Genomic DNA, 26,720 nt, shown 5'->3' on the forward strand with positions numbered 1-26,720 from the left:
GGCATCATGTCAGTCATTTCTGTCCTGTGGCCTTAGTTCATGCCTTTAACATGCACATGTTTGCACCATCAGCTTGATACTTTTGCAGATTATATATGCATCGTTGCAACACACTAGAATAATACAGCTGCCTAGTAAAAACTCTGGAATAGAAATTTGTTGGTGGAAAGAAACAGGACTGAGTTGCAGGGGTAGTCCATTATTTATAATCAAAATTAGTAGTAGTAATATTATAGTACCTTGTACCTCTAGAAAGAGCAAACAAGTGCTTTGCAATACAGAAGAGCTGTCCTAGCAAGTGTTGTATTTTGTGAGGCCAGAAGGCCAACTCCTGCCATTGTCTTTCAGATGTGATGCCAGCTGTTTGGATTGCAGTGGCCAAGGAGACAGAAACTGTACAAGCTGTCCAAGTGGCTATAACCTAGACACTGGTGTCTGTGTCATTGGAACAGTATGCAAGGATGGTGAGTGCAAGTCTCTGAAAAGATCCATTTTATCACTGCCAGCTTATTTTTTTACATGTACGGAGCTCGTTTGGCCTGCTTTTCTTCTTAAGTATGATGTACATTACTTTTTAAAATTTTCAGGTGTGTGAAAAGGAGAAATTTACATTTGCATGTGCTAGCAAGATTAGTCACACCCATTTTACCTGAATTTTCCTAAAATAATATTTCCCCATGCCAATAACCTACTTTTCCTTCCTTAGCATTTGTTCAAAAGCTTTTGCTCTCAACAGATTTTTATGAGGAACCCTAGAGTACTATTAATAGAATTACGTTTATCTATCTTGGCACTTTAAACTTTGAAAATGCTGGTAAGTAAAAAGGATTTAAAGCACCCGCAGGATTGCTTGACTTGTATGAAAGGTTAGTGAGAAAAAAGGGATTCTGAAATAGGGAACATACAATTTAGGGTGGAGATTTGAACTTCCTTCAAATTCTCTGTAACAACCAAGATAGCCTCCTTATTGCATATGATTGTCTTAATTATTCACTAATAATAATTCCTTTTAAATGTCACAATTACAGAAACATTTAGATAACATTGTACTTCCCTAAACATGTTACCGTGTGAATTACTTGTAAATAGAGCCTAACAAGACCAATCCAACAGGAAAATCATATCAGAACAAAGTCTGGGAAGATACCTGACATCAGGTATAGTAAAACCTAACAGTGACCCTTGGGTCCAGCTTATTTCCACTGGATTTACTAAGAGTTAAAGAAGACTGTAAAAAGCAAAAAGAAAGAGCACAGGCATGAGTCTTATTCCTGTGGACCTTTGCACTTCCTGTTGGGATATAGGCTCCCAAACATTGAAAATTATCCTGTTCATTGTAAAGTTACATTGCAGATATTGGTGAACTAGTCATGAGCCCTTTTCATGTCTGGACATTGGAAGAGTTATTGTCTTAAGCAAGTCCAGAAGAGGACAGATAGACATAGACAAATTCAGGAGTGTAATCGTAATATGGTATTGCAATTGATTTCTGCAGTGCAAACATTTGAGATACCAGTTTTGTCTTTGTACAGCTGCATAAATCCATCTTCATTTGTACACATGCAGCCTCAATCACACCCCTGTAGTTCCCACAGGTGGGGACACCCCATCTCAGTACTGTCACCACCATTCTTCCAAATGCAGCTCTCATGGAAGGGCAGCACATGGATGTGCAGGCCTTCAGGCACTTGCAGTGCACCATGCAGGATCACACCACACAGCACATGTTCTCAGCAATCATGGGCAACAAGGAAAGTCCAGGAGGGTTTGGGGTTTTTTTTTCTGCTAATTTGCAAAAGCAGAGATTTCAATGCCTTACAATCAACTCACTCTATAGGATTTGCATTTCTGTTGAGAATTTTTTACTCTTTTTCTGTGGTTTGATTGTTTTATTCTTTTAATTCATAAAGATTGAGAACAAAGTCCTTTGCTGTAAACATCACTGTATTCTAATTATTCTCTTTCTAATCTTTTTTTCCTTTTCATAAATGGATACCAATCATTCCCTGTTGGACCACACAATATCTCTTCCTGAAAAAAAAAAAATGCTGTTGACTGAAATTCCTTTTGATGGACCAAATTTCCTACTTCCTGCTCCTGAATGGTCTCTTCAACCAAATCTGCATGTCTGACCAATTAAACCTTCCTCCATTGTACACGCCGTGCTCTCCAAACCTTCAACCTCCCCTCCTTCTCTTGCTGCTACCCTCTGGAAGCCACGGAAGAGTCCTGGGCCGAGGGAGGATTCTGTATGCTGGTGAAAAAGAACAATCTCTGCCAGAGGAAAGTGCTTCAGCAATTGTGCTGCAGAACATGTAAACAAAAGGGGTGAACTGACACCTCCCAGCATCCTCCTCCTCCTGTTGACTTACAGATTAATTCATATTACTGAAAAAGGAAAAAAAAAAAAAGAAAGAAAAAGAAAGCAAGCCACCTTTCTCCCTCTCCCCCCTCTTTGTCTGGGGAGATGGCGAACTGTTTGTTGGAACTTAAATGGAAAAACTACAACACGCCTACCTTTCATAACTGGGTGTCTAGAGCTGAGCATCCAGGATCACAGAGTCAGTATTGTGTGACCAAAGCATTTGATGCCAAAATTAACATTTAACTCTTGATTTGATTTCCTGTCAACGTTAGGATTATTCCTGTTTTTTGAAGGTTCTTTTTCTTCCCATCTTTCCTGCTTCTTTCCACTTCAAGATGTTTAAATAGTGTTTCAAGAATACAACACAAGTTTACATGGATTAAAACTAAACAATACAAAAAAATTTGCATTAGTCTTTTTTTGTGCTGTATGTATTGACAGGGGGAACTTGAGTTCCTGAGGGGATCAGAAACATCATTAGTGCAGGACTAAGTTCTACCCCTTTTCTAACACTATTTTAAAAAATGGAAAGTGAACATTTCTGCACACCTTTCTTACTTCCTCTGCTGTATGCTTTTTTTTGTATCACATGCGGTATGTATATATGTTTGCCCAAAATGTGGTTTTGGTCATATAGATTTCATTTTTAGACAGGTGGCTTATTAACAGATATGCTAGGATTTTTATTTTATTTTTTTAAATTGTCAAAGCTATTTCAAATAAACATAAGAAACCCATTGTTCCTGTAGTGGACAAATTTAGAATATACTACTTCTCTTGATTTGCATAAGTGAGAGTAATGTATATGCTCAGCAGTCAGAAAACATTGCTAACTTGTAAGAAGTATTCATAAATTATTGTTGTCTTGTATTGTTCATTTAAAAAGGGGATATTATCATACAGATATGTGGAACTGTTTCATAGTGCCCATATGTAAATGCCAGTGTGACTATATACAACAGGATGTGTTTACAGGACTGGATTTATAATTGTGCCAAATACACCTCCAGAAAAAAATTGCATATAGGGCAATAAATCAGTCATTCTCTTGGTGCCAGGATGGGACTGAATCTGCCTTTAACTGCTCACAGTAGAAATTTCAGCAGGAGTAGTCCTGCTAAGGACAATGGAGTTACCTCGCTGTAAAATGGTCCTGAGTGATAAGAGAAGTGGCCCCAGCCTCACTCTTTTTCTACCCAGGCACATGGCTGCCAGTACAAATTTCTGTTTAATTTGTCTTCTTCAGCTTCACTCAGCATACTGTTCAAGAGACAGTCGTTTCACATAAAACAGCAAATTGATCTTCAAATATACTGTTTACTGGGGATAATACTTAAAACATGCAAAGTGTCTTTCTCAGTTAGCTTTCCAGAACACACAATCAGAAAATGGATTTCAGCTGTTTAAGCATGTAAATCCTGGAAAATAAAGGGGATCAAAAATGACTGTGGATGTTTTACAAACTAATTCAAACCTTTAGAGGTAATGTCCTCTTAGCAGAGAGCAAATAAACTATTTCAGTATGGTTCAGTATGAGAGAGTGCAGTTAAGCTCCTTTGGTGCCCATTACAAATTTCCTGATAAACATTCAAATTTGTGCTAGTTTAACTACTAGTCTGTTACTGCCTCATTTCTCAGTATAGCGTGTTTAAATAGAACATAATGCTTTCAAAGTTTAAGTTAATATTATATATGTTATATATAAATATATATTCACTATTGAGATTTAATTATGTAATGGATTGTAAAGAATCTGTTTGGATACTTACAAATGTCTCTAACACTATTATAGAGAAGAAATTAATAACTTTGTTTTCTTTTAAAAAAAACTGACATTGTTATAACGAAATCCATTTTTACTGAAAAAATACTGTACATGTGTAAAATGTTCAGTTGTTATTTGTAAAATAGGGTAGTTCTGTTGTAATTGATACTGGCCAAAATCAATGTTATTCCATATTTTATTTTTTCTATTAAATTAACCTAAATTCCTGTTCTTTTGGTCTGAAAAAACATGTTGCTCCATATGTTAAACATCTTTGTTGAAGGATGTAGGTAGCTCTGTGGTATAGAGCACTTAGATATCTGGGGATTTAGTTACAGACTTCTTTTAGTTTAAGTGATCAAATTTGTGATTTCAGAAATACCTGGTTTAAGTGGAAATCACTTTTTGTGTAATAACACTAGAGCCATATGTTTGTGATGGGTCTAATCTGTTGTGTGTTCAGGATTAAAATCAGAATTTGCAACTACCTAATGTCTCAGGCAGTTGAGAAGGAAGGTCTCATCTCTGCAGTCATGCAGAGAGGCCTCTTGCACAGCGCGGTGTCAATGTCTGTTCTCGTGCTCGCCTGCAGTGCAGCTCAGGGCACAGCCAGAGTGTCCCTTCAACAGCACCTCCTGTGCCAGCCCTGCAGGGTGAGCTCCTTCCCTGGCACCAGCTGATGCCCCTGTCCATTCACCTCTTAGTCCCACAGCCTGAGCGCAGAGCAGAAGGGCAGTTTGTCCGTATGTTCACATGGCATGTTAAGCACATTTGAGGCCATGTAAGGAATTTCCTGGAAAAAAACCCACCACTTTTTGGCCTTAGGCATCTCGTTGTCACTGACCTGTTTTGACCTGGTTTCAAAACAAGGAGTTAGTCATCATTCCCACAGTTTCCCTGTCAGTCCCCAGAAGCATTCATATGTGGGATGGCGCATTCTTAGCAGTAGTTTAGTGAGACCACACCTGGAAAAAAGGTTGCCTACCTTAATAAAGTGTTGTATGAAGAACTGCTTGTTTCAGTTCCCACCTCATCTTCATCTTCCAAATGGGCAGACAAGTAAGGATAAATCTGTGGTTTAGGCTGAAAACTGGAATTTTCTGGTGTCAGCTCAGACTCTTTGGTGATCCTTCTTTGTTTTACCTTAATAGCTGTTGTCAGAGACATGCAAAATTTGTAAGCAGCCTCTATCTAGTACTTGCACTAGAGGATCACTGCAGCAGCAGGATTGCTATTGAAAGTTAGTTTGTTCCCAGCTGCAGAGTTTTCATAGGTGATTGCTCCTCCTTATCTGATTCAATAATGAGTAGTTTGGTGTGATCAGTATATCACACTTGATGGTGTGCAGAAAGGATACAGACTATTTCAAAAAACCCAGAAGACACTGAGTATGAACAAAATAATAATTTTCCCTATGTCAGGGAAGACTGTGTATGGCATCATTTTAAATCTGCTCATCAATTTCATTTTATTTATATCACAAGTCAGAAAGAAATGACAAATTGAAGATGCCACTATAGTTAGAACATGGTATTTCCCAGTTCAGGGATATACTAGTCTAGGAGAACCCTTGATTTAAATGCAAATTGGACACACTTGTAGACCTTTTCTTCACTAAAAGTTCCAAAGTTTTTAAATAAAGACAACTATGGTCAAAAAGCAACAAAAAAAGTAGTCATACATGCTTAAAAAGTTTACCATGCCCCAGACCTGCAGAACATCCTGCAGAAGCCTGTTATGTGGGAGTGTCATGTTATGTTTCCTTTTCTGCAATGGATTTCCAGCCTTACTCCCTTTTCAGCTGCCGCTCTTCACCTCAGCCACACACCAGTGCTGTAGGATCAGATGCCAGAGGAGGTCAATGGCAATCTTGTGCTTCTGACCAGCAGCCCCTGGGATGTTTGGCTTAGCCCCTGCCTGCCCACACGCACCTGTATCCATTGGCACTCCCTGCCTCTTCCTGGGGAGGCTTTGCAAATTTTCCCTCTGTGAAGCACACTGTTTTCTAGTAAAGATTTCCCTGTTAGACCTTACAGGCTACCTCAGTCTCTGCTGTGACTGCAGCTTTCCAATGCCATTCCAATTCCTTGCCACTGAACCTTTTATGTAATAGGCTGCTTCTTGTGGCACATTGCTGATCCCAAGAGGTTTGACAGAGGTGTGAGCCAACCTATGTGCAGAAGCACTAGAGATACCTACAGCAATTTCACCCCTCACAAAATGCAAGTTACAGCTGTTGATGACCAAGTTAATTCTCTTCATAGCCATCTGTTACTTTTTAATGAATATATTCAATGAACTGAATGGTTGTAAGAAGGCCTATTATAAATTCAAGATTCCTGTAAAGACATGTAAGAGATTGCTTGTATGAGTCAAAGCTTTTAATTTGCAGTGCAACTCGCTGAACAATAACTTGTCTATGATTCATTACCATGCCTTATATAAGATATGCCATTGTGCTGTCAATGGTACAGAATGAACCAAGAAAAGTTTTGCCATTAGATTTTTGCGCAAGATATTTTAAGCAAGCATTAAAAAAGTTTTACAGCATACAAATAAAAACCCTAGTCAACTTTTCATCAAAAGGAAACTGATGCACAACAACTTGCATGACCTTTTCCAGAATAGGGAATTCAATAAGTGAAAAAAAAAAGGGGTTGAAAATATATTTTTGCTCAGCATTTTCTTTACAAGGGAAAAAAAACATTTCTGTTTAATGTAATTTTAATTACATGCCTTACTTAAACTAATTTGTGAGATTTGAGGGTTCTATTGAAAAATATCATTATCTTATTATTTACTACCACCTGTCATGATGATCTGTTGAGGCTTAAATCCTCCCCATTAGCAAGAATTATAGAGTTGTGAGTGTAGTGTCCCTAAGAACAAACTGCAAATTGAAATTATACTGAATAACTTCCTTTCTGGATTGAAAAGCAGTGTTTGTGCATAAGAACAGAGACAATTTTCACTTCTGCAATAGGAGTTGCAGTCAAAGGAATTATTATGGGAAGGAAGCTCTGAGTATTTTTTAAAAATAATTGGAGTAAGCAACAAGTGCAGGCTCTTTGTGCTGCACCAAAGGCTGGACTTTGTTGGGTTTTGGCAGCAAATTCATGAGCAGGTCATATATTTGCTGCCAAAGATGACCAGGGAAGCTTAGAAGAATGACCCTCATACAATCATCTATTGGTTTTTCTGAGTGTTAATGGGATGGATTTGTTGAAGGTCTTCTGGGAAACCAGCAAAACTTTTCAAAGCAAAAAAACACTCAACCATCAGAAAATGCAGTAGAGAGCAATGAGGTGATTAAGGACCCATTTTCCAATCAATCTGGCAGTGAGAAGCCAGAACACTGACGAGCTGTGAGTACTTGTTTACCCAAGGAGAATTGATGGCTCTATCATGCAAATTCAACAGTAACACTGATAATGTGATTTAATTATAATTCCGATAATACAGCATAACTTTGGCATTTACAATTGTCCTTGGCCTGCCCACTGCCCTCCTTCTGATGCCTACAGATATTCTTTGAGATGTGGGTTGGAAGGAAAGTCTAGCTCTGTCCCCATGGATCAGGTTGCTGTAGGTGGTTGTGCTTATGACTTTGCTAGTGGACCATTCTGTGCAATGCCACTGGATAAAAATACAAAAATAACTCAAATATTCATTCCCAAATAAAAAGTAGCCCCTTTTCATACTACAAGAGCAAGGCCATACAAAAATGAAGTTGTGTTAATGTTGGTCTTGCTGTGTCTGCCTTTTAGCAGAGCCTCTCTGAACACTTTCAAGGCTGAAAGGAGGATTTGAAATTAGTTCCTGCTGCTGAACAGTGCCACAAACTCTCTTTGCAGGTGTATCTGAATTAGAAGAGCTGTGTCATCAACATGGAATATGTGATTGTTAAAGGGAATGTAATCTGTAATAATTAAAAAATTATCCAGAGGTGCTTATAGCAGAGACCAGGAACCAGGGAAGGTTTCAAGCAGGGGAAGATCACCAGTGTAAGTGTATTGAGGAGGCCGAACACCTACAGAAGAGAATAGTTTACACTTTTATATCCTAATTAAAAGATTTAATTTGATCTGCTCCTTACTTCCAAGGACGTACTTGAATCTTTATGGAAGGTTTCTTTCAGGCTTTAATATTAGTCTTCATCTCTGCAAATTAAACAGAAATTGCATTTGATTAATAGTATGCATCTATTGTACTAGTTGTTACATCTTGGGACAATAGTTGTCCTGCTAAAATCTGCCCAATTATCAACAGATCTCTGCTCATTTCCTCATTAAGTTAGGAGTCCAGTAATAACAGCCTGTGCAGGAGTTTCTTAGCTTAAGATGGATGACACCACTGAAATACTGCACCAAAACATCCAGCTCTTCTCACTTCAGGTTTGTGTCTATTCAAATCAGACTACAGAAATCCTGCAGTGGTCAGAGAAGGCTCCCTGTACACAAAGTATATACTCCTTGCTTTATAACAGAGGAGAGAGACGCACTGTTGTTACTTTGGTTGCCTCTGATTTGTGTTTTCCTCCAGCACTGAGAGACTCTATCTTTAATGTACTCCATGTGCAAATAATGTCAGCTTTACTCAAAGCATACTACGTTTGGGTTTTGTGTTTCACATGCAACTACCTAGCTTTCCAAAGCAGTATGATCAGCACTGTGCAATAGTTTTCAGTTAGGTTCAGGTGTTTCTGTTCCACTCCCCTTTAGAAGATAGTCAGCTACTGATTATTATGAAGAACGGGAAGATTGAAAACATAAAACAGGAAAATTTCCAGCTGGGAAGCTCAAGAAATGGACAGACTGAGCATATTTTTTCCATTGTGAATCTGAACTTTTGAGAGTGCTGTAGTATTTCTCCCTCCTTCAACAAGTGATAAGGGTACAAACCAAAGCTTTATTGATATAGATCCACAGAGATTGTTTCATTTCCCTTCCCCCTTTCTTTTGGGACTGTCAGGTTTCAGGCTATAGGTGAGCAGCAGAACACATTGCCAGGCTCTGACATAGGTGTTTACACAGGCACGGGGAGAAACCATGAACCTAGCCAGCTTATGCTTCCAGGCATCCACATAATTAGAACAAATGCAGTTTTAAAACAAATTCTTAAAATACCTAAAAATTTAGTAGAAATGGAGATTCAAAGGTTAAAGGTTATTTCTTTTTAAAAAAAAAGTCTTTCTGGGGTCTTTTTTTATGCCCACTGAGTACTGCTGAGGGCTCTGGCTCTTCAATGGGTTTCTAACAACAATTGTATTAATACTACATATAAATGGGGGTGAGAAGTACACATTGTAAAGGGAAGGGAAAATCCCTTTGTGTCAGAAATAAATAAGGCAGCTTTGGCTAATGTGAATGGTTTTATTCTGCAGGGAATAGCATAGAGGGCTGTGTAAGACAGCAGATCTGATAAAGGCAATTTCTTCACTCCTGACCATCATGATTACAGCTAACCTGTGTGATCTCACCTAATCCTGCAACAAAGGGGCCTTTCATCCTAAAATCATTATATCACACTCAGCACACAGCCATTCAGGGAAGAGATGTTCAATCCTTTTCAAGGTTCTGCTTTACCCCTTGGCACAAGAGGGAGATTTAGGGACTTAGGAATCAATATCCTATTTTCAGCCTTCTCATTTGTCACTGCCTAGAGCACTTCTGAAAAGAAGACTTCCAATGCTGAATCCTTCTCATCACCTCAAATCATAATACCCAAAAGTTTTGTCCCTTCTGCACATCTGAATAGAGCGACAGAAATTTGGACATTGTGTAGTTAGCAGGAGACTGAAAACTGAAGCTAGACAAATAATTGGAAACCAGATGCAAATTTTGTACAACTGCCAAATCTGAGGGCAAAGGAAATGTCTTAATTTTGAAAATGTTACATCATGGACATTATGGCAAGATTTCTTTCTGGGAGCTATAATCTCTCAAACACTGAGAGCTTGGGCTAAGCAAAGGAGTAACTTTAAAAAGACTCTTTAGAGTGAATTTATTTTTATATGCAAGTTAGTTTTAGTTATCTACTTACGCTTTATGAGTAAATGTTTCTTCAAAAAATTCAAGGAGCAAGCCAGACAAAATAAAATGTATCACAGCCAAACATGAGAAAAAGCAGAGGGCTCTGTAAGACCAACTTATTTCAGTTCTCACAGCTGATGGATGAAAAGCAATTCTGAGCAGTTTTTATCTGCTTCGTCAAACCTTTATAACCCATAAGATAACATACAAAGAACCCCAGTATGAAATCTATATCCAGATTTTCATGAAAGTAAACAAGTAAAATGGATGAAATAAGGTCATTTTTTCCATTGATTTTAAGGAAAAGCCCTTGCAGCAATGCTATACACAATAAAGAACATTTTAAAACTAGATAAAGTTTTGATCAAACAAAGTGGAGAAGTAGCACACAACTTGCAGTGACTAAGTCTCACGGAGGGACTACAAGAGAAAAGGACTTATGGCAGCCAGCACATGAAGCCTCCCTGCGTAAGTGACAAGGACATTCACACCCTGATCTAATTGATCTCCTCAAACACCACGTGCTGCCACAGGTGTTGGAAAGCAAGAGAGAAAAAGTGACAAGCTAAAGGTACACGTGATGCTGCTTATGCAAAAACATAGAACGACTTGGCAACCATGACCAGTGCTCCAGACTGGGACTCAGGAAAGACAGGCTCTAGTTTGCTATTGCAAAATAATTTGATTATATTATTGCAACTCAGGTTTCTACCTCCTTAATGGGAGGAATAGTTCTTACCTCACTTTAAAATGCATCATATGAACTGATAGGAACTGAGCATTAAGTGTAGGGATTTTGTATGCAGTTAAAGGCACAACCTGAAACCTGATGTAGCCCAAATACGGAGTTTTCTAACTATGGACACAAAAATTATACATGAAAATCTTCCTATTATGAGGAATCAAATCTGTTAGCATATCATTATTTCCACAATATCTCAAATTCCTTTTTTTTCCAAACACCGTGATAAATGTTTTTAAACAAGGTAACAAGGTAGCAGAATTAACACAATAATGAATGATAAATATGAGATGATCCAAAGTAACTGATGATCATTGCCTGATTGAAAGCTACATGAAGACACATTGTTGAGAGTATTTATCAAGTATGTTAGACAGATACATATTTTAATACAGAAAATAATGAAAGGACTGAGGCTTTGGCAGCCTGTATTTATCTAGGTGAATTGCTCACAAGGAATTCTGGCAGATGGTTGAACTGCCCTGTGGAATAGTTTAAAAGTCTTTCTTGAATTCCAGTGTTAACTCTTTGAATATCCACCAAAACCTGTTTTGTTAGCGTGTTAGATCTACAGTTCTAGATGTGATTTGCAATTCAGACAGCCAAATATGTAAGTATTTTCTGGTGCACATTCTTGTAATAGTATTCATTAAAATGCTTCAGTTCAGAGCCACAGAACTGGTCTTCCTGGCACTATTCCAAGCACAGCTGAAATGAATTACACCACTTCCAATGAAAGGAATAACATAGAAAGAACTAAACCCTTTAAAAACTAAAGTACTTCTGCTATATGTGAATGCATAGCTGAGGTGTATGAATTATTAGCTTAGGTACAGTGGATAGGCACATAGGATAAGCATTCAGGTAGTGAGTGAAAATAAAGTAAAGCAGAAATAGAAAAGTTTTCTAATACATATCACAAAACATCATCAGAGAAACAATAATGTAATAAAGCAACTCTGACAGATTTCCCAGTGATGTAAATCCAATAGGAAAAAACCTTCAAACATTAAACCTGCAAAGGAAAATCTTTTCAGATACTGCATTTTTTTTCTTGGTTGTATTATTGTCCAAATATATATGTCTGTGTGTCAATAGATAGATAGATAGATAGATAGATAGATAGATAGATAGATAGATAGATAGATAGATAGATAGATAGATAGGAATAATATATATTATATATATATATATAAAATTTTTCTTAGTTTCAGGCAGGACAAAGTTAATTTTCTATACTATCTGGGAAGGGGGCATGGCCAGACCCTTATATTATTGGATACCACCTCACATCACTTTTGAGGGGCAAGCAAAGGGACTTGTTCTCGCCTTCCACAGGCAAGAGAAAGGGTGGAGGGCAAAGCAGTCCGGTATTATTTTCCATGTAATAATTTCAACCTTTAGTTATTAGCATCGTAGCTGTTACTGTTTTATTATCTCATTGCTGCTTCCAGTAAATTGTTCATATCTCAGCCTGTGATTTTCACATTTTTGTGCCTCTAATTTTCAACTCCATCCCTGGAGGGGAAAGGGGGAGGGGAAAGAGCAGGGGAAGGAAGGAAAGCAAGTGGCTTAGGTATCTGGCTTAGGTAAATCCCAGTGAGGTCAGAGAATTGGGGAGTACTGTTCCTAGGCCAGGACACAATTATATATTAAAACCCCATAAAACATTTGAGAATGTGGGATTCCATGTTACATCCTCTGGCTACATATCAAAAAGGCTCGAGAGGTTTACATTAACCAAATCTGTCTATGGTCTGAAGGCCACATCATTTTTTTCTAGAAGGTGAGAATTATAAATATTTGGTATTATGATAGATATGCATTAATACAACAATGTTATCTGGGCAACATCTAGAAAAACTTAGAATCCTACTGAATTATTTGTCTGACAGCTTTTCTAATGTTTTTAGGTTTAGTCCACTATAAAGTAATTACTCATAAAAGATGCAGTGTTGCAGTTCAGAAATGCTGCACCAGTTCCATGGAACTAGTCATGGAACACAATTCAAGTTTTGGCCTTTATGGGCATCCAAGGGATTACAGAAATGCATGGAAATAGAAACATGGATATATAGAGAGATACAGAGATAGATGTATACAAATAGCTCTTTGGATAAGGAGAACTATAAAAATGTCTGAACATGTTTGCAAAGACTCCTGTTTCCCTGATCTCATCAGACCAGCTAGCACTGATCCCAGACCAGCCTCTGAGAAGCGTCGTCTTCATGGTTTATGTGGTTTTATCTCTGGCTTTTGGTTTGTCTTTTACTTTTTTCCTCTCTTTAGAAGACACACAAACCATTACAAAACAATTACATCTCTGCCTACATTTTGGGTACCCCAGGTTTCACCCAGGGCAGTCAGTTTGCCTTTACAACTTTGCTGTTCCCATCCCCTTCGGTATGTAAGAGGTTTCAACTATTATAATTTTTTTATTGCTGTTTAATATGTAAAAACACAACTGTTCAAAACACAACAGGCAAAAAACATAATTTGCAGTATTTCAGAAAATATTTCCTCCCTACATTGTTTTGAGTTGGTATAAGTGTTTGCTTGTATGGTGCCTTTGCTCCTCAAATGTAAGGAACTGACTGCAAGTGAGAGCCAAACCCCAGTCATTCCATATTTGTGTTTTGATTCCTAAAGTTCACTGTATTTGCCAGATCTGGATTTTCCAGCAGCAATGCAAGTGGAAAGAGTTGCTTGATATTGAAGTATCCATAGAAACTGCAGGTTTTATGTATTATATAGGACGTTTTGTCCAGCCTCTTCCATTACTCAAGAATGAAGGAACAGCCAATTCCTTAAATATATACACTCGGTTATAATAAATTTTCCCAAAACAAACTGACATAAAAGATCCAATGTTGAGCTTTATAAAACTGCATGATAAATCAATTTACTGTCCCCACATGACGCTGCACAGAGATAAAGTATTCATACTACTTACCAAATCTCTGCCCTAAGAGTTAGTAGGCATGCAGTTTACCAGTTTGTACCAGTGTTTTAATTAATATTCAGTAAGTAAAGAGCCAAACTTTGCACTTCAGCAGCATGGTAGTACTCGTGTACTCATGATCTGGAAATGTTTACATCTTTATCTCAATTGTGAGGTAGAAATTCGTATAATATAAAATCTTTTTCAAGTCAAAATTGTGCACTTTTGCACCAAGTTTCAATCCAGCCAAAATTAAAGACTATGTCCTTTAGGAAGGGAGTCTGCCATCAGCAGCCCAGGGCTGAGACAAACTATGCTACAGCTGGAGCTTTGGGAAGCACCAACAGGTGATGGAAGCTTGCTGAAGTCCATCTCCTCACGTAACATACCCACACCCATGACAGCAAACTCTCCAACCTTGAAAGCGAGCTCAAAAGACACGACATAATGAATACCCCTCAGCAGCACTAATTTTGATGTAACTAGTGAATCTTAAGAGTCCCATTACTTCAACTGATGCAAACTAACAAAAACAACAAAACCCACTCTTTCTCAAATTCATGTGGAAAAGAATAAACAAACAAACAAACAAACAAACAGGTGCGATTATCCTGGTTCCCCAAGGGAGCCAGTACTTGTTTTCCTGATGTCACAGGGAAATGTGTTCATTTCAGTAATTTAAAATAGATCCAATTCCTCTTCATCACTATGTTTTCCAGCCTGGAAAGATTGGTTCTTTCTTCTCTTCCTTTTGTTTTTTGTTTTTTCTAATTGTGAGAAGGTTGATCTGAAATAAACCATTTTTCCTGCCAGGCGAATATCTTGACGATTCCCAAGAATGCCAGTTGTGTGACACATCCTGTCAGAAATGCATTGGACCTGAGCCAGACAACTGCATCAGCTGCCCACTCACAAGGTAATTGTCTCCCATCACCAGTGCAGTACAAAGATCTCACATTATCATCTGGAGAAGGGGCTGTGTTCTTTTTAGCAGAGAATAAGGAAGCAAGAAGTGTCTAGGGCAAAAAAATCCACAGGACTTGAGTAAACAATTTTTATGTGAACAAAATAGCTGGCTACACAAGCAATTAATGTTTAGAGCAGCATTCCCACAGATAAAGAAAAAATTCTTTTCTATATGTAAAATAGACTTTCTTTCATCTTCATCCTTTTTAAACCATAATTCTTGGAATCACAACTGGCAATTTTAATGACAAAACTTAGGGCATCTGTAGCTCTACACAGCTATGAGGACTGGCTCAAGGCATGAGCAGGGATGCTGAGGCTAATTCTGGGAGACATTCATAGCACCTAAAAATCATTCCCTGGCTGAGGTGTGGGCTGGCCAGTGCTTCTAATCTGACATGAGGATTGAAGACAACAAGAAAGAAGTTTTCTACAGGGCTTCAGAAATCAGAGCTTTATGTTTAGGGCACGTCACTCCTATTCCAGAAGACCACTGGTTTTATACACGTCCTGTGCATAGCTCTGTTCTCACACAAATAACTCTGGTTCTGTTGCATTGGATTGTTTTGTAGCCAGCTGGTATTTCCACTGGTATGAAAACAGGATCAGATCATCTAAGGCAAGGAAAGAAAATCCCTAAGCAATTCTGCAGTTTGCCCTGAAAATATCTATTATATGACTATGCCAATGAATGACAAACCAGGAGCAATGGAGTCCAAACAAATTTGTAAGTGAGGAAGCATTATCAAATTCTGTGACATCAGAAGTGAGACCAGAGAAAATCTGGACAGAAATTTGGACTGTGTAGTGGATTTCTCCTATTCACAATGGCATTTAAATTAGATTGCCTGTTGCAACCCATTTTGTGAGCCTCACATGCAGATATTTACAAAGCAAAGAGGTGTTTGCAGTAATGAGGTCTCAGAGACCTTTCGGAAGGATGTTGTTCTAACCACTATGATAAATTCTCTAAAAATTCTGAATTTTGGTATCTAAGGTTTCAAAAAGTTTTCTGAGACCCTTCGGTGCATTATGAAAGCTGCTAGAAAAAGTCATATTAAATGGAAGAGTCTATAGTGAAAGAAATAATATTACAGAGAAACCTTGCCAGAGGCAAGAGCTCCTTATGAAAATTCAGGATAGATGTCAATTTATTTTAATAAGTAAAATTTCTGTCAGATTGTTTGAGACATGAAAATGCTGCTACCTGGGTTTGTCTTGCTTTTTTTGAAAGAAAAATTAAGAAACTGTTGTTTTTTACCCGGACAAACTGATTATCACAAAATTCCTTGTCCATCTGTTTATAGTTTGAGCCAGGGTTAGTGACAAGATCTGACCAGGTGTTTCCCATTAGGGGAAACATAACAAAGAGGAAGAAAATGTAGTTTACCACTGTGAGAGCTGCTTTTGAGGATGGCTATCATTAGAGCTAGCACATGTAGTTGAACTAATATTTGCATGCCATATAAGCATAGTGCAGCTACCTCCAGCACCTCCGTCACATTTCTTCTTTTCTTTCAGAATAAATCTGAAAAATATCATAGCAAATGAAATTTATGGAGATATATTGCAGATATTCTCTAATGCCATTGGCTGACTCCAAGAAAACATGCCCTGTCTTAATAGAATGGAAAGCCTTTTGCTGTCTAGGTGCAATCAAAGCCCTGTACTAATGGCCTAAATGGCACTCAACTTCTCTAGAAACTGAGTCCCAGGGCCTCAGACAGCAAAGTGGTGAAAGCAGTTACGTGTAGAGGATTACAGCATTTCCTTTCTTATTTTCTTAGGAGGGAAAACACTTGAAACAGTTGAAATCTAGCCAACTTGTTTTATGTTCTTTCAGTAGTCTTTGAATGATGCACGAATTGATGCATTTCTATTTTCTCCCAAGCAGATTAAAACATTAGACATTAAGAAAATGTGAAAAATGGACCATAAATTTTCATCATAAAGAAGGATTCTTTAGCAAATATTTAATTATTCAGCAAAAGGAAATAATTTAGCAGCCAGACTCCTACATACTTATGGATAGATGTATGTCCTGATTCCAGCCAGGATGGAGTTAATTTTTGCAGTAGACAGGAGCATGGCTAGGGCTGGAGGTTATTCCATGCTACCTGACCTAATTTCCAGGGGAGGGAGAAGGGGTCCCTTTACAGCCCGGAGCGTGGCACGGTCAGGTTTGTCAGGGGCTCCACGACACCGAGGGAGTGCAGGCACGGGAATCATCCCACTGCAGTGCACCCCACTGTTGATATTCTTGCTGCCAGTCTTCATTTGCATTTTTCACTGCTGTTTCCAGTAAGTTGTTCTTATCTCAACCCATGTTCTTCACCTTTCATGCCTCCAGTTCTCCTCTCCATCCCACCTCGGGGGACAGGGATGGGAGAGTGAGGAAGAAGCATGTGGCTTGGAGTGTTTTGGTGGGAGCACTAAATCCCATTGCTAAATCAATTTCCCATTGGGAAATCTCTTTGCTAAACCACAGCAGCCATGAAGGGTTGATATAACAACAGATCTGAGCATTTGTCTAATCCGTGGATGTGGTTCCTGACCCTGTCTGTGCCTCCATATGTGCTCGAGATGCTCATCACAGTGTTCCGTTTTGGAGCAGGGAGAAGGATCAGGATTGCTCTCTTGCTGTTCTGTGTGATAGCAGCCTATCACATAACAACATCAGGGGAAGTGAGGGTTATCTGGGATGTGCATCCAAAGCTCCTCTTCTACCCTTATCTCAGGGAATCTTCTACCTTTATCTACTTTTTGGAACACATGAATAATGATACCTAGCCTGTGGGAGAACAGGACAGGATTATTTTCCCCGTGTTTTCACCTCCCTTTTCTCCTTCAGAATTTTTTATTTCCTTTGGATGTTAAAGAATGCACGTTCTTATTGCTGCCTCTGGTACGTCTCCTTGGTGTGGTCTACACCATGTTTAGGGTCAAGAAAGCAATTTCTAGGAAGGTCATTAAAAGATTTGCCCTGCGTGTGGGTAGATTTGAGTGGCATAGAATATGGGAGAAAATGGCACTGTTTGGGGGAAAATTCTCTCTTACAATGGTTTGGAAGTTCATCCTCGAACAACTACAGGACCCTAATAAACTGAGAGAATATTTGCAAGGAAAATGCTGGGGCAACTCCATAGATGAGCGACTTATTGCAGTGTGATAGACCCTGGTTACTCTTTACTGGACACAGATCAACATCAGACAGTGCCCTCAGGGAAAGGAGGAGGAGATCAGACCAACCAGCACCACAGCCATTCAAATTCCAGCTGAAACAGGGGAACAACACACGCAGGTAGCAGCTGCCCCTACACTACACAAAAGTAGAAATCCAAGACCAATTCAGTTTGTCTTGTGATGAATGAAGAGGAATCAGGAAATCCTTGTGGAAAGATTGTCCAAGACTGGTTTGGAAGTCTCAAGAAAGTTAGAGAGTCCCATGCCCCACCAATACAGAGCAGAGCCTCTGCTACCCGGAGCAGGTGTCCCACTGTGTGGAAGAGACAGTACACACAACAAAAAACTCCTGTGTTTTTTCCTGTGTGACTACAGAGAAGACATGAGGAAGTGGGATGGAAAACCCCCCTCTGCCCTGGCAACATAGGCACCTGAGCTGAGAGGAAGAGCAACCATCACAGGAAATTCTTCAAGGATCAATGCCACTCCAGTTCCCACTGGACAAGCACTCAGACAAGAACAAGAGAGCTGATGTTACTTCCAATCCTCTTGAAGTTCTCCAGTGGATATTTGCAAGAAGCAAGCAATGAGTACCATGACCAGGCCTGGAGGGCCCTGTCTCCAGCCAGGGGGAGGAAAAGGACAATCAGACCTTTTGGACTGTGTGGATCCCATGACCTGGCATAGAGACCCGCAGGAGTGTAAGGTTGTAGCTGGCACTAGTGCACAGTGTACTCTGATGCCATCAAGATATTGAGGGGCAGAATCCGTCTCTATTTCTGGGAGGACAGGGGGATCCCAACACATGACTGTACTGGAAACTGAAGTGACCCTGACTGGGAACAAATGGCAAACACACCCCACTGTGACTGGCCCATGAACCCTTAGCAGAGATTGCCTCAAGAGAGGATATTTCAGCAACACTTGCAATACATTGATAACATCGTTGTTTGGAGAAACACAGCAGAGAAAATTAGAGAACCAAGAGATAATAATACAGATCATCCCAAAGGCTTTAACACAAAACAAACTGAGGCAAAGGGAAGTCCCAAGAAACTCAGTTGTTAGGAGCAACATTACAAGAGGAGCACTGTCAGTTTAAAATGGATATGGTCAACAAAATAACAGGTATGTCCACACCAAGGAGCTAGAAAACTCCATGAGCTTTCCCTAAGTGCTGTGGGGTTTTGAAGTATGCATATTGCAGATTACAGTCAGATTACACATCCTCTCTATCGCGTGGCAGGAAAGAAGAATGATTTTCAGAGAGGTCTTGAGCAGCTACAAGCTTTTGAGCAAACTAAACAGGAGATTGTTAATGCAGTAGTCCCTGGGCCAGTCAGGACAGGACAAAAAATATGCTCCATGCTGCAGCCAGGGAGAATGGTCCTTCCTGGCAAACAGCTTCAGGGGAGAATAGAGGACAAACACCAGGGTTCTGGAGCTGGGGACACAGCAGGTCTGAAGCCTGATACACCCCACACGAAAAGGACATGCTGACGGCTTATGAGGGGGTTCAGGCTGTTTTAGAAGAAGCACAGCCCCTCTCAGCACTCTGACTGTCAGCAGATGGCTGCATTTCAAAGAGGAAGTCCCTTCCACACCTCCTTCACCATGCCACATGGAATTAGTGGATTGCACCAATTGCACCATGATCTCAAACAGGAAACCACAAGTGCCCAGGGATCTTGGAAGCCATCGTGAACTGGCCCAAAGGTGAAAATTTCATCATCATCATCAGAGGAGGAGAAAGCGAGAGGCTGAAGATGCCCCACAATATAATTGGCTGAAAGAAAATGAAAAGTAATATAGGGATACATTGAAAGTGGGAAGTTACTGTAAAAGTTCTACACAGAACTACAGAAGTATTCTACACAAGTCACAGAAGATACTGAGGTAGATCATGTCAAACTGCAGAGCTGAAAGCAATTCAGCAGGCTGTAGATATCATTGAATGAGAGAAATGGCCAGCACTCCCTTTGCCTTTGCACTTGACTCAATGAATGATAGCAAACTGTCTGTGGAGGTGGTTGGACCTGTGGAGAAAGACCAAGGCAGCACAGGTAAAAAGCAAAGGCCACGTGGTTAATGAACACCTGAGGCTCTGCCAGCAGAGCTCACCCTGCCCAAACACACCCCCAAGTGCTCTAGAAGGGGATAAAGTCTCCATGGTGCACATGAGGAATGTTATGGAAGACAGGTTGACTTAGTGCTGCCTCAAGCAAAAGTGAACCCATCTGTGGGACCTGGTGACCTTGGAGGATAGAGGGCCAGGGAAACACAATACATTACTCAAGGGGATTTGATTTTTTTGTGCAAGAACAGTCTGTAATGTTGAATTGTATAATATCTGTTGCTGAATGACACTACATACGCACAGAGTATTCCATAACTACCATGGAAAATGAGCACAGCCAGTTCCAGATACACTAATTGTGAGTTCCTGATGTAGCAACCAGCTGGCAGCACACCAGCCCTCCTGTCCTGGAAGGTCTAGGATGGGCAGAACCCACAGTCTTGGACTAGATGAATTTCACAGACATATTGGAGGGACAGCTGTTGACGATGGAAATTATGCCTATGCTCGTGTGTGTCTACATATATATATATATATATATATATATGTGTGTGTGTGTATGTGTGTATATATATACGTACATATATATCTGTTTGTGTGTGTGTGTGTATAACTGGAAGGTGTCAGATGGGCAAGACACAGATGATACAGAGATGAATCACGTCCTGGTTCCAGCCAGGATGGAGTTAATTTCTGCAGGAGTCAGAGGAGGCAGGGTCAGGACTTGGAAGATTTTCTAAACTGCTGCACTGTTAGTTCCAGTGGTGGGGGAAGGGGTGCCTTTCCAGTGGAAATTTCTTGGAACCCCCTTTCCAGGGGTCCCTTTCCAGGGCAGGTATTGTCAGGGGTTGCCTGCAGTACAGTTGTGAGCACTGGCATGAAAATTGCTCACCTGTTGTGAGCTTTATAGTAATTTATACTGTTCCTGTTTCTGTTCATTATCTTATTTCTCTGCTGTTTCCAGTAAATTGGTCTTATCTCAGCCGGTGATCTTTACCTTTTGTCCATCCAATTCTCCTCTCCATCCCCAGCAGAGGAGGGGGAACAGGCAGCTGAGCATGGTTTGGAGTGTTTCAGTGGGAAAACTAAATTACTAAATACCATTCCTAAGTCACAACAACATGTAAGACTAAAAACACAGTTCCTGAAGGCCAATATTCAGACAGATATTTGACTTCATGTACAAGGTCATAGTACTCAAGCCATAGGACTTTTTAAAGGCCTTAAAAATCTTAAAACAGATGGGTTATTCCTTCACAAAGACCAAGTATTTCTTCCCTTTTAGAAGACACATGGGACCACTGTCAGAGACTGTGACATAAGGACATCTAGGTAAAGGACCAAAAAGTGGTCTTTGAAGTCTAAGATTCATGTTTAAAACATTTTCATATAGTAAATGCTATGAATAAAATCAGGAAAACAAAGTCTTGAAGTTCAAGGATTTGTAAATAGAGTGAGAGAAGAATTTATTGAGTTTCTTTTTAGTTTCCTTTAGATTTAAAGAACAAACAGTAGCTAGATTTGTAATTATGCCTCTGTCTTCTTTAAAAGAGTCTTTGATGACGGGGGCTGTGTTGTGCAGTGCCCCAGGGGAAAGTTTGAATTCAAGCAGCACTGTCACCTGTGCCATCACACCTGCCTGGACTGCGCTGGCAGTGAGCCTAACAAATGCACCGCTTGTGGAACAGGTAAGAGAGATTTCATTTTGCCAGCTTTTCCCCTCCCTTGGCCTCTAAATTCTCTTTTCCCTCAGCACTCAAGGGCCAGTTGTTAGATCCAATAAAATGAGTAGTGCTTTTACTACCAATCTGTATCACAATCATCTTGTGACTCAAAACGGGATTGGAACTCAATTTTTTTTTTTAAGTGCAAGAAAACACAACTATGTATTGTCCTTTCAACTTAATGCATTTCCCTTGGTGTGTTTTCAATAGGAGCTCTGTTAACAGAAACTGAAACAAAAAAAAAAAAAAAAAAAAAAAAAAAAAAGAACAAAAACCTACATAGCTTGCTGCTGGAAAAGAAAGCTTCATACATGCTTCCCCCACCCACTGCACAGGATGTGCTACACTGAAATGGAGCCAGTTTGCTCAAGCAGGCAGGGAGCCAGGCTGCTTTCCTAAGCATCCCTCTGGGAGAGGCTAAAAAATAAGTGTGGTGGGTTCCACTGGATGTTGCTGTGTCCCTAGAGCTGAACAAACAGGGTTTGCAAAGAGAAGCTTATCACCAATACACATTTTTATAGACCTTAGGTTGAGAGGAATGCTAATGTAGCTAATTTTGTGGAAATTCCAAAAAGCCACTCTTCTCCTTTTGAAATTCTGTTTTAAAAATTATTTCCTATTGTCTCTCTAATGCCTGATCAGCAAAAACCTGAGGCCATTACCTCCAAGTAATGGAGGTGTTGTGCAACTAGTAATGTGCAACTAGTCTGAACTGTCCTTGGAAATGAGTATTTAAGATGTAATTTATAATAGAGAGTAATTTTTTATGAGCTGTGTTCTGAGGTCACAATGGATTCACGGCCTTTTTATTTCAGTTACTACTTCATTTCAGTCCTAATCAACAATGGCATGGACTTCATTTAGTAATAAGTGTCTAAACTACAAGTAAACGCCCATATGGCTGCCTTAATTAGTCGTACTGATCATGAGACTGACTATCTTACTTTGGGAAATCTGGCTCAGTAGATGAAGTTTTCAAATGGAACTTCAGGTCTAATGTGAGACCAAGTTTGCATAATTGTTCCCCAAGTCTCTCCCTTATGGAGGACAGCAAGATGTATTTCTGTTTTTCTGTAAATCAGGAAAGATGCTGATGAGACTCACACCTAAGGAGGCAGGAAAATTAAAGATTTCTGTATGAAAAGGAAAACAAACAAACAAACAAACAAACAAACAAATTTCAACTTGTGCTACGGTGCAGCATTGTTGCCTAGTATAGGTGTTTTCTCTGCATTTTCAAAAATAAATTCTGGTCAGCAAATTCTTGCTCTGCAGTTAAGACAATGAAATACACTTTGCACGGCTGTATGTGTATTTTCTGCTCCCCATGGTGCAGCACATGGCTCATGAAGTTATCTGAGTTTTCACAGGCTTGACTCAGCAGGATTTGGAGCAGGGCACCTCCCAGTTCTCATGCATTAGAGAATGTTTGTGCTTTAATAGCTAGTAGCTGCACATCTGCTATTTAAATTCAAATCTAGGTTATTCCACTAAACTGATTACAGTTTAATCTTCTAGGGACACAGATTGACTCTTTCCAAAGGTGAAGTGAGCCATTTTGCTTTACAAAAAATAACTGTATATTTATTGTACATTTGCAATGTATTGCAAATACTTGCCTGTTCTCTGCAAGACAACTCAGCGGTGGAAAAATCTTGAATTTTTTTTATTAGATTGATGGATGTAAAGAGTAATTGGTCTCTCGCATGACATTTTATATGCCATAAATCCCCAGGAATGTCAGAAGTTTGAGGTTCTGAAACTTTTATACATCTCATTTGGTGTAAAACTGTAAAATGCAGCAGTCAGTGCCTCTACTGCAGCACTACAAATTCATAAAGCTCCTTCTCATGCCACAAATGCCCTCTGTGGCTGACAGCTTTTCCCCATTTGTTTGCCACAGACAGCAGAGGGGTGGAACGTTTCCTGTACCATGGGGAGTGCAGAGACCATTGTCCTCCAGGCCACCTCCACTTGGAGCACACCTGCGTGCCTTGCCCTGGCCACTGCGAGGTGTGCCTGAACTCCAGCCACTGCAAAAGGTGTTCCAGAGGCTACTACCTTGCTCAAAACGTGTGTGAGAAGCACAGCTGTAGAGAAGGTAAGTGTCCTTCAGTAGGAGATAACAAGCACTCTATTGAAATTATTGCAGAAATCTGCTTGAGCATATTAAAAAATGTTTTGAAACACACACCTGACTCTGAGGTCCTCAAGTACCAGCTCTGATCCTCTTCTACTATCATGTTATTGTAAAGTAAGAGTGTTTTCCTCAAATTGAGTGGGTTATGCAAAAACAAATGAGAAAACAGATTTCCATGGGTCTTTCTCCTTTTCTGATTTGAATCAAGTTTATTTCCAGGAACCTTGCTCAGTGGTTCCAAATGTTGCATTATCTAGAATTAAACTGATGATTTGCAAAACGCAGGTGAAGTGGAAGATCCTGACTCTGAAGACTGCATACCATGTTCAGATGGATGCCAGAGCTGCAGACAGGGTAAATAATCCCTTCATCAACCTTATTGCTATTCTAAAGTACTGGTAATTTAGTTCCCCTCACTCTTGTCATCATCTTAAGTGCGTGCTGCTGAGCAGCTACTTACTGGTGCAGGTGGTTTCTCAACAAGTAAATTATATTCCATACTATATTTATTTTTAAAATAAATTTCTAAAATTTATATTCAGCATAAAGAAGAATAATTTTCTAATAATTTAGCTATTACAATTTGCAGAACTTTTATTTTTTCCTGTTTGAATGCCATACTCAGACTGAAAGACTTACTGACTTTAGAAAGCTATTGAACTATTATCAGACTCAGAATTTTCTATGCCTCAAAACAGATTGCCACCCTGTCCTTTTTCTTCAAGAATAAGGACAATCTTTTAATTTCATTCAAGGGCAAGGTATTGCAATAACAATGCTGCTGCCCTAAAAAATTCCTTGTATACATTTCTAGGATGGTACAGGCTAATTCATCCATGTGCAGCTTATTTGGTGTTCCTGTGAAACAGAAAAGAAAGGAAATGCGCTGAGTTGAAAATGCAACCAGCAGTCTTAAATAAAAAGAGGGGTTTGGGATTCAGGTGGAATCTCAGCTCGCCATGTGGCTGTTGCAGCTGCCCTACAGTTTCAGGGGGTTCTCCTCCTACCCCAATATCCAGGGAAAGTGAGACTGTTTGCAAGGAGTCAGCAAGTGCAGAGGGTGCAATCACGGGTGAATGCTTATAGTCCCGTGGAGGTCTGCTAAGAGGGTGTGGAACTCCCCTTCAGGCAAGCACAGATTCTGCTTTGTCATGTTCCAGAAGTGAAAACCTTGGATGCAAAAATATGCCCTTTCCGTAAAAACTGTATCGCTCACATTCAGAACTACCATCCATGCTTGGGACATTTTCTGGATTTGAGTTACCAGTTCTGAAAAACTTAGAACAGCACAGTATTGGCATGCCATTGTCTGCAACAAACTCCAAACCACAACTGTCTGTGCAGCTCTTCTTCTGGCTGCACTAACTGGCACACCTAATTTACCGTGAGGATTTTCATCACATAATTCCTTATTTCTGCTGGTTGTCCAATCTAGTGTGTGATACCATAAAACATTTCCTGTGATGCTGGTGACCAGACATTCCCTGAGAATTCAGCCAAGCCCAAGGTTTTCCTCTGTGACTACAACTGCCCCGTCCAAATTGTTGAATGAAGAGATGGTTTTAACATGAATGCAACTACACTGTGTTCTGTTTTTGTATGGTGTGTTTTCCAGATCCATGGCAGCTGCCTGCTTGGCAGAGCGGAGGAGAAGTTAAGGGAGAGTTTATGTTTCAATACCTATCTTTATCGGTGCTATCAGATGTCACTTCCCCATGCTAACATTTTCTGTGATTTTTACAGTGATTGTGACTTCAAATTACTTGTTTTTTTTCTGAAACGGTGTAGTGGCAATCAGTGTTTTGAATTGGGTAGATATTTAATATGTATGAATAGATGAATAGCAACTTTTAAAAAAATATAATAATTTCAAGTTATTCAGAGGAAGATTTTCTTTATTATGAACTTAATAGGTGTGCATAAGGAGACTGAAAGGCTGTTCATGGTCAGCTGGCATACAGAAAAAGGGGCTGTACTCTTTTGCCTTTTTCCTGGGAGGGTCACTGATCTCCTAAATCTTAATCATCCATAACATTACATACTTTCAACTTCATGCACTCATTAAGAGCTTCAACATTCAGTACAATGGCTGCAGGTAAAACAAAGACTGAATTAATTTTCACTGCTGTATAAAGTCAGAAGTATTAAGACGCCAGAGTTTATTTACAGGCATTCTATTAAGGAAAGACTTTGGTTCTCATGATGCATATGTTACTGAGAGTCAGAGGTTGGTTTGCTGTTTTACTTGGAAAAGAAGAACAGTAGTGGCCTAAAAGCACAGTCACAAGCAGATTTTCCAAACTATAATGTTTTCTTGAATTAAATAAGAACCTGTCAGCTTTAACTTAAAATAAGTCAGGTAGCTATGGTAGATACCTATATCTACCTACATTGTATGGCAAATATTTGCTTGTATTTTCACTCTTAACATTCAGTGAGTTTTCAGGCATATCAACAACTTCATTCATAGTTAAGTACAGTAATGACTTTCTCATGTCTAATCAGAAAGCTGATGTATTTAAAAACTTTCATGAAAAACATGAAAAGCAAAATTTTTCATTCCTGTCTCCTACAAGAAGTTTATTATTTTGCAAACTCTAGAGAAATTACACTGCCATAAAAATAACATAAAATACTACAATTTCAAGGTGAGAAAATAAGGAATGTGCTACATTTAGTTTCACAGTTTCATAGTCTTTCTACAGACTCCATTTTAAAGCTAAGTGGATGCTGCATGGCCTTGCGGTTTCTTTTTCCTATCTTCCCTTTAACACAACAGAATAAT

At 39.4% G+C, this 26,720-nt stretch overlaps 1 protein-coding gene across 6 annotated transcripts in view; it reads left to right on the forward strand.

Moving 5' to 3' along the window:
• The window catches only part of PCSK5 (proprotein convertase subtilisin/kexin type 5), a 226,999-nt gene that overhangs the window by 167,988 nt on the left and 32,291 nt on the right, over positions 1-26,720 (forward strand). For 4 of the 6 annotated variants that reach the window (XM_063181529.1, XM_063181528.1, XM_063181530.1 and 1 more), the window contains exons 20-25: positions 349-464; positions 2,217-2,315; positions 14,659-14,761; positions 21,623-21,759; positions 23,699-23,896; positions 24,221-24,289. In XM_063181529.1, coding sequence (XP_063037599.1) covers positions 349-464; positions 2,217-2,315; positions 14,659-14,761; positions 21,623-21,759; positions 23,699-23,896; positions 24,221-24,289 — 722 coding nt within the window. The remainder of the gene's footprint in view (positions 1-348; positions 465-2,216; positions 2,316-14,658; positions 14,762-21,622; positions 21,760-23,698; positions 23,897-24,220; positions 24,290-26,720) is intronic. The other 2 variants (XM_063181531.1, XM_063181532.1) reach the window with 1 other exon arrangement.

Source organism: Melospiza melodia, chromosome Z (genome assembly GCF_035770615.1).
Source record: "Melospiza melodia melodia isolate bMelMel2 chromosome Z, bMelMel2.pri, whole genome shotgun sequence".
Taxonomy (NCBI): domain Eukaryota; kingdom Metazoa; phylum Chordata; class Aves; order Passeriformes; family Passerellidae; genus Melospiza; species Melospiza melodia.